General features: G+C 34.5%; 1 protein-coding gene across 2 annotated transcripts in view; it reads left to right on the plus strand.

The window, feature by feature from the left end:
- Positions 1–13,029, plus strand: part of TfAP-2 (transcription factor AP-2) — an 83,222-nt gene that overhangs the window by 51,053 nt on the left and 19,140 nt on the right. For both annotated transcript variants that reach the window (XM_029315451.2, XM_029315453.2), the window contains exon 5: positions 7,543–7,741. In XM_029315451.2, the coding sequence (XP_029171284.1) occupies positions 7,543–7,741 (199 nt within the window). The remainder of the gene's footprint in view (positions 1–7,542; positions 7,742–13,029) is intronic.

Here is a 13,029-nt window from a genome sequence, read left to right on the forward strand (position 1 = left end):
CAATCATTGAACGGCTATATTGAATGCACAGAGATACATGTATATGATTTCGTTCGTTTATTTTTCGGTTGACATATTTTTAATATTTTCTCTCTCTAATTTAGGGGCAAAATATTAATTCCTTTATAAATAATCTTCTCATCGATATTTCTCCATCTAACAATAAATTACGAATTTTTTATGTGGAATGTGCGTGCATTTCATATTTTACATATTCTCTTCATCATTTACTTAATTATATTGTCTCTCTCTCCCTTTCTCTCTTTTTCTCTCTTTTTCTACACAATTATGTTATTAATTTGATTTAAATAGCTTTCTAATTTTTCTCTAAAACTCTCAACTTCTGATGTAGAGTAATATTTATATTTTTAATTGTTATAATTTTAATTTTGAATTTTATTTCACACATGATTAAAATTGGAGAAACAAATTTTTTAGTTTTTAACACAAATTACCATGCATCAAATTGGCCCGCATGTTAACAGCATTATTATTGTCTCTTTCTAAAGTTTGGATATTTAAATATTATTCACTATTATTTTTCTATGATAATAAAAATACCATTATTTTGACAATTGATATAGTGAAATAAAAGATAGATGGAATATGCATCTTAAAAGACGCATTGTATTTAGAGAAATATATTAGCAGGATAAACTTCTAGGCAACACGAGAAAGTGATAAGATTCTTGCTTTCTTTTTCTCTTTCTTTTTAAATCTACAATTTCATAATGAGAACCTCGATCGCGCATCATTTCCGCTCATCGATGATTACTGATGATTAAATTGGAGCATAAACTGTTTTGCCTTTACTGTAACGTATCATTACATTATTATCTCGTTGTCTTAGCGGATTCAATTAAAGTACTACAATATATTTACCATCCGATATTTATCGCAATTTTAAATGTATCAATTGATTAACTAGTTTTTCTCACATCTTATGCATGTGTAACCACAATTTCATGATACTATTTCATCGTACATATTATCCTTTAATTCTTGTAAAAAAAAATTGATAAGAATTAAAATTGAAGAAACAAACTTTTTTGACGTAAGAATTACAAATAGAGAATAAAATACATAATACACTATACATTACATAAAATACATAATATAATATACTATACATTCATTAATAATTCAATTAAGTAACTTTGTAAGTCCTCCCTTTCTCTCTCTCTCTTACAAGTAAACTTGTCGTCATCCATTTTTATAACGTATTCAATCACAGCAACACAATATAACGTTTTAATCATGCCGTCATAATTGCGATTCTTATAGATGCGATATTTTAATGACATATCGTGCTCTTGTATCTGCCGATTCAATGCGCGACTGTTCGATGCACGATCGTAATATCGATGAACATTTTGCGTGCTATCGCGTGTCTGCATTTGATTCACATGACTGCCGATTTCCGAGATAATCGCGTGTGTGCGTGTCCATATACGCGAGACTATCGCAGCTGCGCCCCATCGACGTGTTCAGGCCGCAGTAGCCTCCGCTCGATCGTTTCTGTTGGAATGAAAATTATACCGCCTCGACCTGCAATCACTATTAGCTAAGGATAGAACACTGTCACTGCGATCACCGTACATATACGTGTCTCTCTATCGGCCAGACTCTTCTTAGGAATACACCACAACTCATTAGACCCTAGAGATGCGATCGAATCATCATCAGGAAGCATAACGCGATTAAACGCAAATGCCTAGACTACTACAAAGTGGTTCCTCGTAATCGCGCGCACCGAGAACGTTTCCTTGTTACTCTTCCACAAAGCTGACGAACTCTCGTATGAAGTATAAAGAGAGAGGAAAAAACAGACAGCGATTTATAAGAGACGGAGTTTGTAATATACATTGTCGGACACTTTCATTTGCGTCGCGCCGTTGCTACATTTCCTCGTACAGTGCCACGTATTTTTCTGCGAGTGCCTACAAGAACGATTAATTTCTTCCTCAGCCGGTCGCAGTTGTTACTCCTTGACTTCTTGTATAATGTAAAAGAAATACCGAGGCGAGATAAGAAAGAAAGAGAGAAAGAAAAGGCAATCGATGGCGCGGTCAGCTGAATTGTAAGATGGTGAACGGAGAACAGTCGGGCTCTGAACGAGCGAATCTCCGCCTTAGACCATTGTTGTTTATGATCTATCTCGTTAAACATTCTATGAAACGCGGCTCTATGACGAAGAATATACCTGCGATCAAAACCAGCCGGCGCGTTATGCAACGCGATACGAGCTCTATGTAAGTTCGCTATGTTACTTAACCGCCGACTATGAGATCTTTCTTTGAACGCATCGAGCTTTGCAAGCGAGCGGAGAATCTAATCTCGAGAATATCTTTGAACTGCGTGTCGATGTATCGCTACGAGTCTTCGAGATGCTTTTTCTTTTCACGATTTTTTTACTTGTAGTTCTATTTGTTTTCTCTTAAACGCGTCGCGTTTCTTCAATCGAAACTTATTTTAATTCGAAAAATAGAGATTTCAAAAAAAATTAATTTCAAAATCTAGATTTTTTAATTGAATTAGTTGTAGATCTTTATAACGCGCTGCGTTTCTTCAATCGAAACTCATCTTCGTGGATTTTAGTCCAAATAAATATTGATTTAAAAGAGATTTTAAAAAAGAGATTTCAAAAAATTTAATTTTAAAATCTAGATTTTTTAATTGAATTTTTTAATTACGAAGAACCACGTGTTTTACTCTGTCGTAATAGTATCTCGACGTCTCATTCAACTAACGGACATTAATTAACCAATAATCTCGACGACGAGTTAAATCATACAAATGAACGCATTTATCGCGCTGACGGGCGATGCAATCTTTCTGCACTGATTTCATCTACGCGATTTCGCGTCGTATTTATCTTGTTTAACAAGATCTCTGTCGCTTGTACCCGAACTATAAAATAAAAACGGCAACTTCTGTTGATGGCTAAGCAACCACTTATTGTCATCACCTTTGACCCTCGACAATGTTATTGCGCTTTAGCGACGGTTGTAATTGCCATCCTGTTCCCAACGACACAGTCTATAGTACACAGCCTCGCCTTTTATGGCAAACTATAATGCTTCACGGTCTGTTACTTACTCAGTAGCCGATAGCGAAGAGATGAATCGCGCTGATTTCAGCGGCTGCATCGATTTATCACTTTTTCGTACTATTAATTTCGATGCAGAAGTCAATTAAATGTCTCATAGATGATTTTAACGAATCGTATATCAATGAATGTTGTAGCAAGCGCATTTCTCAATACGCAATCGCAAATTTAATTTTAGATTATTGTTTATTTGTATTTAATTTTTCAAGCAATATTTCTATAACTAAATAACTAAATTGGCTATTTAAATAAAGACATCAATCGCAATTTTCTAAAATAAATATGAAAGAAACCGATATCTGGCGTTGTAATTTTTGCTAATGTTTTTTGCATATATAATAATTGGAAGTAAAAAAATGTATATACTTCTAACAATAAATAATCAGGTCTTCTTGCGGATTTCTTCGAAAACATTCTTGCAACAGATACATAAGAATCCGAAGACGAAGGTAAAGTGCTTCCTGTGTCATGGTCGCGCATGATTCAGACTGCTACGTAATCGAAAGAATTCGCAGACGGCTGCGATCGAAGTTTACAAACCAACCACAGATTACACGTGCAAAATATTACTAAAGAACTTATTGCATTGGTAGATTGTCCGTCTGCAATTTAATCCGGAGACAATCGTCCAACATTTCGTTTCGCGACATATACCATTTTCAGACCGCGAGTTTGCATATCCATCTACACGTTGATAAATTATATATTTAATGTTAAAACTTCCTGAGTGTTATCTAAATTTTGATTATAGCAAAGGTAATTTCACGAGAAAGATATTCAGACGTGTATCATACATCTATGCTGCTCCAGAAGAGAAACTTGTCTGGAGCAACATATGTATGTGCTCGTGATTATTACCGCGATGACTCAGATAATCCTTGAAGATGCAATTCACTGTCGGATAAAATTCTAGATTATCGTTCGTTTGTATTTAATTTTTCCCGAAGTTATCCCGAAATCTTGGCATGCAAAGGACATCTTTCTCTTGTTACGTCTGTTCATTTAATGTACTGTGAAATATTGCTTATTATATTTATCAACAATATACATGATATGAGAATATTAATTAATTAAAATTTTTAACTAATTGCGATTTATTAAGATGATCTCAAATAAATCTTATGGGTCTACTTATTTTCGCTATAATTGTCGATTTCTCAGATAAAGTGACAAGTGAATAATTAACTGGTGATAGAGAGACTGATGGTGGCGTGTCATCGATGAGTGAGACGGTTTCACATAGCGAAAGGTTACTGTAGATCACGATAATTATACGCTCTGCACTATTCGTGTAGACCTTACGGATAAAATAAGCGAAGTTCTAGCTATTCCCATTAAATAAATTAATATACGTTCGTAGAACCGTTACTAGAGAATCGAGATAAGTGTTCGAGATAGTAACATCAGAGACGGCTAGAGATGCTCGCAAGACTTATGCGTCTCTAAATGATGTTTTCTAACGACGAATACGTGCTGTCATAACGAACTAAAGCACGCATTGTTGTCTTTCAAAAATCTACACTTTGCAGTAAACTAAGATTTCGATCAAAATAAGATTTTAATTTTAGATAACGCTGGTGAAAACAGTTTCGATAGATTATTTTGTATTATCTATACATTTCTTATTAAATTATTATCATTTTATTATTCGGAAAATTATACGGATATAATCATTCGTTAATCTTCGAAATATAGGAAAAAATATTGTCATGTGCATAAATTTAAAAGATCGCTAATAAAAGATAAAAAATTTATAAAGAATAAAAAAATTAATATATAAAGAATAACAACACATATTTTCATAAAGTATTTGAATGAAGTTTGTGTTGAATCTTATTCAAAATATTAAAATTAAACAAAATATTACAACAAAAATGCATTATCAGCTGCTATTATTATATTAATATGATAGAAAAAAACATAATTCAAATATATCATTTTAAATATTTTTTATAATATATAAATACAATAAATACGTGATTTTTTGAGTGAAGAAAATTAAAATTTTATATTAATGCTCGAAGTAGGTTAATAATTATATTTCAATAAAAATAATCAAGCAAAAGAAATGAAAAAAAAAAAAAAACAAAGAAAAGGAGAGAAAGAAAAAGAGAAATCAGTACACGAGAAACATTAAGAACTTGTCGATTCTTAAGTACCAAAGTATACGTTAGGGGAAAAAAGAGATGATACATAAAACCCATACTTAACATTAACTGATGTCAGATCTGGAGAAGAATGAAGAGATGTCGCACGCTTGACACGAGTTATGGAAATCGTGTACACGATTCATTTTTCCTTTTCTCTCTTTTGCTTTTCTCTCTCTTTCTCTCATCCAACATCATTTCGATGTTACCAAATTGTCCGACTAACACTGCTGCCAGCGGGCAGGACCGTTACGCAGGACCGTTCTTCTCTATCTTCCTCTCGAACATTATAATTTATAAGCGCGCCCGACACGACAAGAGTCGACCCTATTTGGTGGGTACGGAAATTTATTATCCGTTTGACTCGCTATATATTGATCTAAACATCGACCGGGATCGATACGGGCAGTCATAGATAATATACGAACAACTTTACTTTCTTTCTTTGCTCGCTCGTGATGACGTCGATGATTTTTTTTCCCCCGTATTTTAATGTCAAAGCAAAGGATCCATCTGTATTCGAACTATGGTTTGCCTTACAACGGCACCGTCGCACAATCGTCATACGAGTATAAAAAAACGCAGGCGACCGCATCGCGAGAGTAAGAATGGTATACGTAGTAAGGCGCAAAAGTGCCATGAGATACCTATCGGTTAGATTTATAGAGCCATCCCGTGTATCTGTCATAACACGCTGACATTAACGGGACGATGATGGTGCATCTAATCAGTGTCCCGAGCGATGAATCAAGCGAAATGCAGCATCAGTTAGCTGATGTTAAGACAATAAAATCTGCAGCGAATTCCTTCGCTCCTAGCGGGACTGCAATTTTTTCTTCATTATGCCATTCAAATATTAATATGCCACGTTACATCGCAGCCTTTATACGTGACGTACACTATGGGATTTTTCTCTAAAGGAAAGAGATATTCTTAGAATATTATAGAGAGTTATATGTTCCTTTTTATCTCTTGATTTGTGAAAAAAAAATATCTACAAGTCTCGCGAAGTGTCTCATCCAGCGGTTCTTTTGTATCGAAACATAAAATTTCGAGGCAAGATACACCCTTCGTGCACTGGCGAAGATGAAGAGTTCCGAGTTATAAGTTGACCAATCTCTTTGCCATGTAATAACGCGCTTTGTCCGGACCCCAAGGCACGATATTAAGCATTCCAGAGCAACGATGCAATAATGCTGGGCTATCCGATGCATAGGAACTAAAACAGGAACGGTACGGGCGAATTTAAAATATTCGCCGAAGATATTGCTGATCACGGTTACGCACGCAAACACACGTACACGAAGAAAGAGAGAGAGAGGGAGATAGATAGAGAGAGATTGTATAACATAATTTCGGATCGGAAGCTTCGGTTCCGATATTCCTTCCTCCGCCGAGTCGTGAATCTCACTTTGACCTATGGAAGAATGGACTAACAGTAGTCTTAACTTGATTATTGCATTCCTTCGTCCGATACTGATTATTATGGAGAAATGAAAATTGATAGAGATTGAATAATCTTCGCGAAATACGCGACATTGATCGGTTCGTCGGGGAATTTACATTTCCCGAAATATATAATGAATTATCTATATATTAATAAAACTCATTTAGATGCTTGTTCGATGAGGAGAGACATTGGGCCACCTGATAATCTCCCGGAAATCTTTTCCATTCGATCCATTAGAGTTCAATTAGTTATTAAGTCGCGCCGTTACACGATGCTTATCGGTAATTTGACGGGAGAAGTTCATTACCAGGTGCGAACTAAAAATATATCTCGACGTGTGCTATCGTAAATAATGTCGCGATATCCATTTACGATATTCGGCGACTTTGTGATTCACGATTACAACCCATCTTGTATATGTTGAACAAAACTCATTGTGATTAACATATAAATCAAATAGATGATATATAGAAGATAAGAATTTTATCTCGAAGTAATTTATTTTTTATCTTTCTCGGATACAGGCAATTTATATTTCTTTAGGTTTCTTTTAAATACATCTACTAAATATTTCATCAATATTAACGCATTGCTTCTGTTAATAGACAGTTTCTCATTGCTCTCATATTATGAATGTTACCATTTTTATCATTTATGAATATTATCATTATTATATCTCTCAAAATATATATATTATATATATTTAAAAATATGTATTTTTTAATATATATATTTTTAAATATGTATATATATATATTTTTTTGTACGTCTATTGAATTTTTTGTTGTTTAAAAATTTTTGGATCTTACTACAAGAGTTGTATATTAACTTTGCAGATATGAAACCTTCGGACAGGAGCGAGAAGTCTATGTTGTCCGGAAACGCGCAACCGTCGGACGTGTTCTGTTCGGTCCCAGGACGATTATCGTTACTAAGCAGCACCAGCAAGTACAAAGTTACGGTAGCAGAGGTACAAAGACGGCTATCGCCGCCGGAATGTCTGAACGCGAGTCTCCTCGGCGGCGTGTTACGAAGGTAAGGCGTCAATTTATAAACGCTATAATTAACGCACAAATCAATTTCGCGACTCGATATAAAATGTGTAATTACATCGATTTCTCGATAAACGCTCTTTTTCCGTGTAATGCTCATCGAGAATAGTTTTCTCGCCAGGGAGAGAAAGAAGGAAAGAAAGAGAAAGAACGATTCATTCATCCGCGTCTTTAATCGCGCACACACTTAAAGTCCCTCGGGCTCTCTCAGCAGCCCATAAACAAACCGTTAGAATAATTTGGCGAAAGATTAAATATCGTTCCCGTGAGAATCGGCACGACTATCGGTTAGGAAGGCGCCCGATATGCGAGCAATACCGTTGTCTTGAGAAAAGCTGATCACAAGTCATACATGTTATAAAATTGTAGATGTAAAAATTGTGTCGCTCAAAAAAATCGGAGAAAAAAATCGGCTGAAAAAATGTCATATATTCGGAGAAGAGGTGTGAGTCTAAAGATATAATATCTCTTATATATTCTCTCATACAGATGAATGAATATGAGGCTCGATCGCGATTTCTCATGAATATATTCCGTCACAGGAGACTAACATAGGGCTATTACATTTTTTTATTACAAGCATTACATTTCCTTACAAAGCGCGATGATCCGTGGGCCACCGGATACCCTGACTAGGCAGTTGTACACAATATCCCGACCATTGATTCCACGGGAGAAAGAAAATACGAGAGATACACGGTGTTGCATTAAGCCGACATTTCCGGCCGTGTATCGAAATAATCGATGTAACTGATATGGGTCGCGATCGGGACAATGCGCGAGTTTAAAAGAAGGTAAGAAATGGAGATCGCGATATACGCACCCGTTACACGACTTTATCTATGAGACTAATTAATAAACCCGCGACGTGTTCGGCTCTCGTCCGGTTCGTTTCTTACACCGAGAGCACAGACAGCCACCTGATTTATGGAAGCTTCTCACGGGAGAGATGCACCCTTCTTTATCTGATTCGCGGCTTTTTATCCTAGCCTAGAGAACACTGTGCTCATTGCGCAATCCTTTATCACCGAAGGCGTGGATGAATTACCGAGCAAGTTGGCCAGATATTCTCCCGCGTACTCGTATGTAGATGCGACTTTTCACGCTGAATCCTTCTCTCGCAATAGACGTTGCGAAATTACCGTCAAGCCATCGCAAAATCGCGCTCCGTTATTTTATATTCGCGGGTCTTCATAGGTGAATATGTATAAGAAAATTCATTGAAGATCGGTAAACACGCGATAAGAACGAAAATTTAGCAGAATGATAATAGATTTGAAATACACAGAGAGAATTTCCTCTCTTAGAATTTATTCTAAAAATCATCAAAAAATGCTATTAATATGTATATAGTAAAATATTAATCGAATATATTTTATATTTATTTATTGTGGTAGATATTAATATTTTTTTTATTGCGGTAAATACTTAATCAGAACTCTTATAAAATTCTTCAATACCATAATGTCCCACGATTTTCAGGAAAATTCTCTATGCGTAGAATTAATAATAATAATAGAATAGAATAAATATATATATAATATATATATATATAACAATAATAGATTAATAAAAATAACAGAATAAATCGAATATTGAATCGAATAATAATAATAATTTTTATAACACAAACAAAAATGAAAATCGTAAGAAACGTCAAAGATGCATCTTCTCACGTCCCCTTCACCATTCACATAAAATCTCTTAAACAAATGTCTCAATTCCGCATTCAACGTGAAATCTGTATTATGAAAGAAACGTGAGGGTTCCGTAGCAAAAGAAATATTGCGGTATACGTACTTTCATGTATCATACATCGCCCACGAATTGTTTCGCTGTCAAGTGACGGAGCGCGGCGAATCTTTCGCGTATATATACAACAGGCGGAATAAACTGCTAATAAAGCGGACCGATCTATCCCCGATGCAAATGAGACATTAATAACGCGGCGTAGCTCCGAGTGTCAATTCTCCTCTCGGTGCGCGAGCTGGGGATTTCGCTGCCTCGGGCGAACGCGGCATCTCGCACCGACGGTTATAATTCATCCGTTCGCATAGCGATCTGACCGATAATTACACGAGCTGGGTTGAGACTTGCCACCATAGATTCTCCCTCTCTCTGCTATACAGTACCCTCCTTTTGTCTCCCTCCCTCGTCACCTTAGCCTCATTCCCGGCTCACATGTGCTTCTCGCTTCCCCCATATGAGGATCCGACGATCGTAATACGCCTCGAGAGATTCTCAAAGATCGATTGTGCGCGGTATCGCTGCCCTCGCGAGTGCGTATATGCATACTATAACGCTTTTGTCGCGGAGATGCTTGTTTTCTCTCATTGTCGGTATAGATTTTTAACGCTCTGAGCGGCATTTCGTCATTTTTCGCGCTGCTCTCGGTGTGATATTTATTTTTATTTCACTGTACATATATATAGGTACGCGTTGGATTTATCTCGTACGATTTATTATTAATATTGATGGAAAGAGCTTTCGAAATTATTTCATTTAATTTACTAAATGCATCGCCATTTAAATACTTTTTGCTCGCTGTATTTAAAAAAATACAATGATATGTATATATATTTTTTTAAGTTTTCTATAATATAATATGCATAATACTCTTTTATCTCTGTAATATATTCTGAACCGTACGAGCTTTGAATTTTAATTACAAAATACTTTAAATATTGTAATTCTTTTAATCTGAAATTTACTAGGGGGATTAGCATAATCCTCACCTGCTCTACAAATTGCCTAATCGAATACTTTTAGATTTAGACCAACATCTGCTTAAAAGTCTAAAAAATATTGCACGAAGATTGTCGGTTAAATTAAATTACGACTGATTTTCGTCTTAAAATAAAAGCTCTTTTTCGATTTTGAATTCATTCTTTTTTATTTTTCTATATCATGTGTTTCTTCAAAGCAAATAAGCCAATAACGTATAAATTATTATATAAGCAGTAGATATGTTAATATTATAATTATACTATAGTTTTCATTTTGCGGCAAAAAATTGTGACAGTGATGTTTTATTATTTCCGATGCGGATCTCATTAAATCTGATAATAGCATAAGTACATCGTACATATAGGATATATTAACTGTTGAAAATAATAAAATAATGCCCATCGTAGAATCAGATTTTGATAGTTTGTAGATTTTTTACGAATAATTAATAAACACATGATATAAACTTTATATATTCATTATATTATGATATTTTGAAAAAAAATATATATCCTATTATAAACTACAAATATAATATATACGTATAAATATAATATTATATACAATATTATTATATATTATATAACATATCATATAATATAAAATATGTTTTAAATGAAGAATTCTAGTTGTAATTAGAGAATTCTAATTAATACTAATAATATGTAAAAATATATTAAAATATATATATATATAGTAAAATATCTGACAAGATTGAATTGAAAATACATAATACGAAATTAGCAAAGATATTATAAGGACGATCGATATCTCAATAAGTCGTGCGCAACATTGTTCGAACGCGCGTCACGCTAATCGTTGCTAATTATCATTTCTCGTCATTCTCTCTCTCTCTCGCAAAAACGAACGGCACGGAGGATATTTGAATGAGCCTTGATCGCGTCAGGAAGTCCTTTCGGTTTACTAATGTCGCGGCATCCGTAGACGATTAACGATGCCAGTCGTTTCGAGTAATCAGGGGAGAACAAGGAATCCCGGCGCGCCAGGATTCCTGTCGGCAGGATCGAGGGGGTGCAAATCCTCGCGAAACCCTAACGTAGGAGAGAAGAGATGCGTCTGATTGTGAGCGGAATGAGGAGCCTCCTTGGGACAAGATTCTATAATGAGTGCAGCGTCGCTCTCGTCACGTACGAAGACGAACGGCGACAACGATCGTTAAATTCGATTTTGTCGTGCGTTTATTTCATGCGATCAATTAATTCGACCGAAATTCCTTCGCCGTGCATTGATCATACGTATCGATATAGTAATTATTATCGGTGACGTGTGAAAAATTTCCGCGATCAATTCTATTGATGAATTGAAATTCTATTGATCGCGAATTTTCATGGATCACTTCGCAAAATGCGTGTACTGAAAAAAATTGTTAACTCGATTAAACCTTTCGAGTAAATATTATTTTATTAATTGAACATGTGTATAAAATATTTAAATTGAATATGACATATTAAATCTAACAAATAAATGTATTTTTGATTTAAATACTAATATATGTTAAATTTTTTTTCAATATAGATCGAAATAAGAGTGCGTATATTACTCAGGAATATAGTTTTAACAATTCTGTCAATTTAATGGCTTATTTTAGATCTTGGTTGCAATATAATATACAATAAAAATATAAATTAAGAGGTAAAGAATAATTGATTGTTAATAGCATTATTTAAATTCATAAATTCTATTATTAAGAAAAAGATTTTAACGTATTACATTTTGCAAATAAATGGAAATGCAATATGATAATTTATACGATATAATATTGTATGAATTATAAGATAAATATAGAAAAATCAGACAAAGAGAGAACCGAAATATCATACTTAATTCATGTTTACGTAACAAAATAAAAATTTTGATAAATGAAAATCTCGCTTTTAATCATATATAGATTAAATTAATGGCTTTTCGATCATGTTTAAAAATAATGTCTCAATGTCACCAGATACATATTGAAAGAAGATAATTTTGAAAAAATAAATGCTGAACGTAAATTCGAAGGAGCCGATATTAATAATCTATAGCGGTAAAATGTATTAATTGCCGAAAGCAAAGCGAAAAATTATCCGGGCGGGTCCGACAGTCGAATCGAACAAAGGTAGGCGATACGCGTTACCGTTATAACAGGCCAGGATGATGGATGGACAGGGTGTGTTAAAGAAAGAAGTCGCTGCTACTATCGCATGCCCGTACAAAAAAAAATTTACTTCGCAACTTCGTCGTCGGATTAACAACAGGAAATCGTCGTGCGACGATCTTCGCGCAAGACGATTAAAACGCAATTTTCGATGGTGTCTTAATGAACTTGGTTCGAAAAAAAAAAACACATGGAACGTATCTGACCTACACGATTCAGGGCCAAATAAAAGATTAAAATTTTTTATTCTAAAATTTATTTCGCTTTCAGCGAGAGTTGCTTGTCTATTTATTTGCTACGATATTAGATATTAATTATATTGAAAAATTAACTGTAATATATTATATATATATATAGTCCTTATATTTTCTTTGACAAAAAGAGCCATT

This window comes from Nylanderia fulva, unplaced genomic scaffold (genome assembly GCF_048542155.1).
Source record: "Nylanderia fulva isolate GAGA-0341 unplaced genomic scaffold, ASM4854215v1 Scaffold25, whole genome shotgun sequence".
Lineage (NCBI taxonomy): Eukaryota > Metazoa > Arthropoda > Insecta > Hymenoptera > Formicidae > Nylanderia > Nylanderia fulva.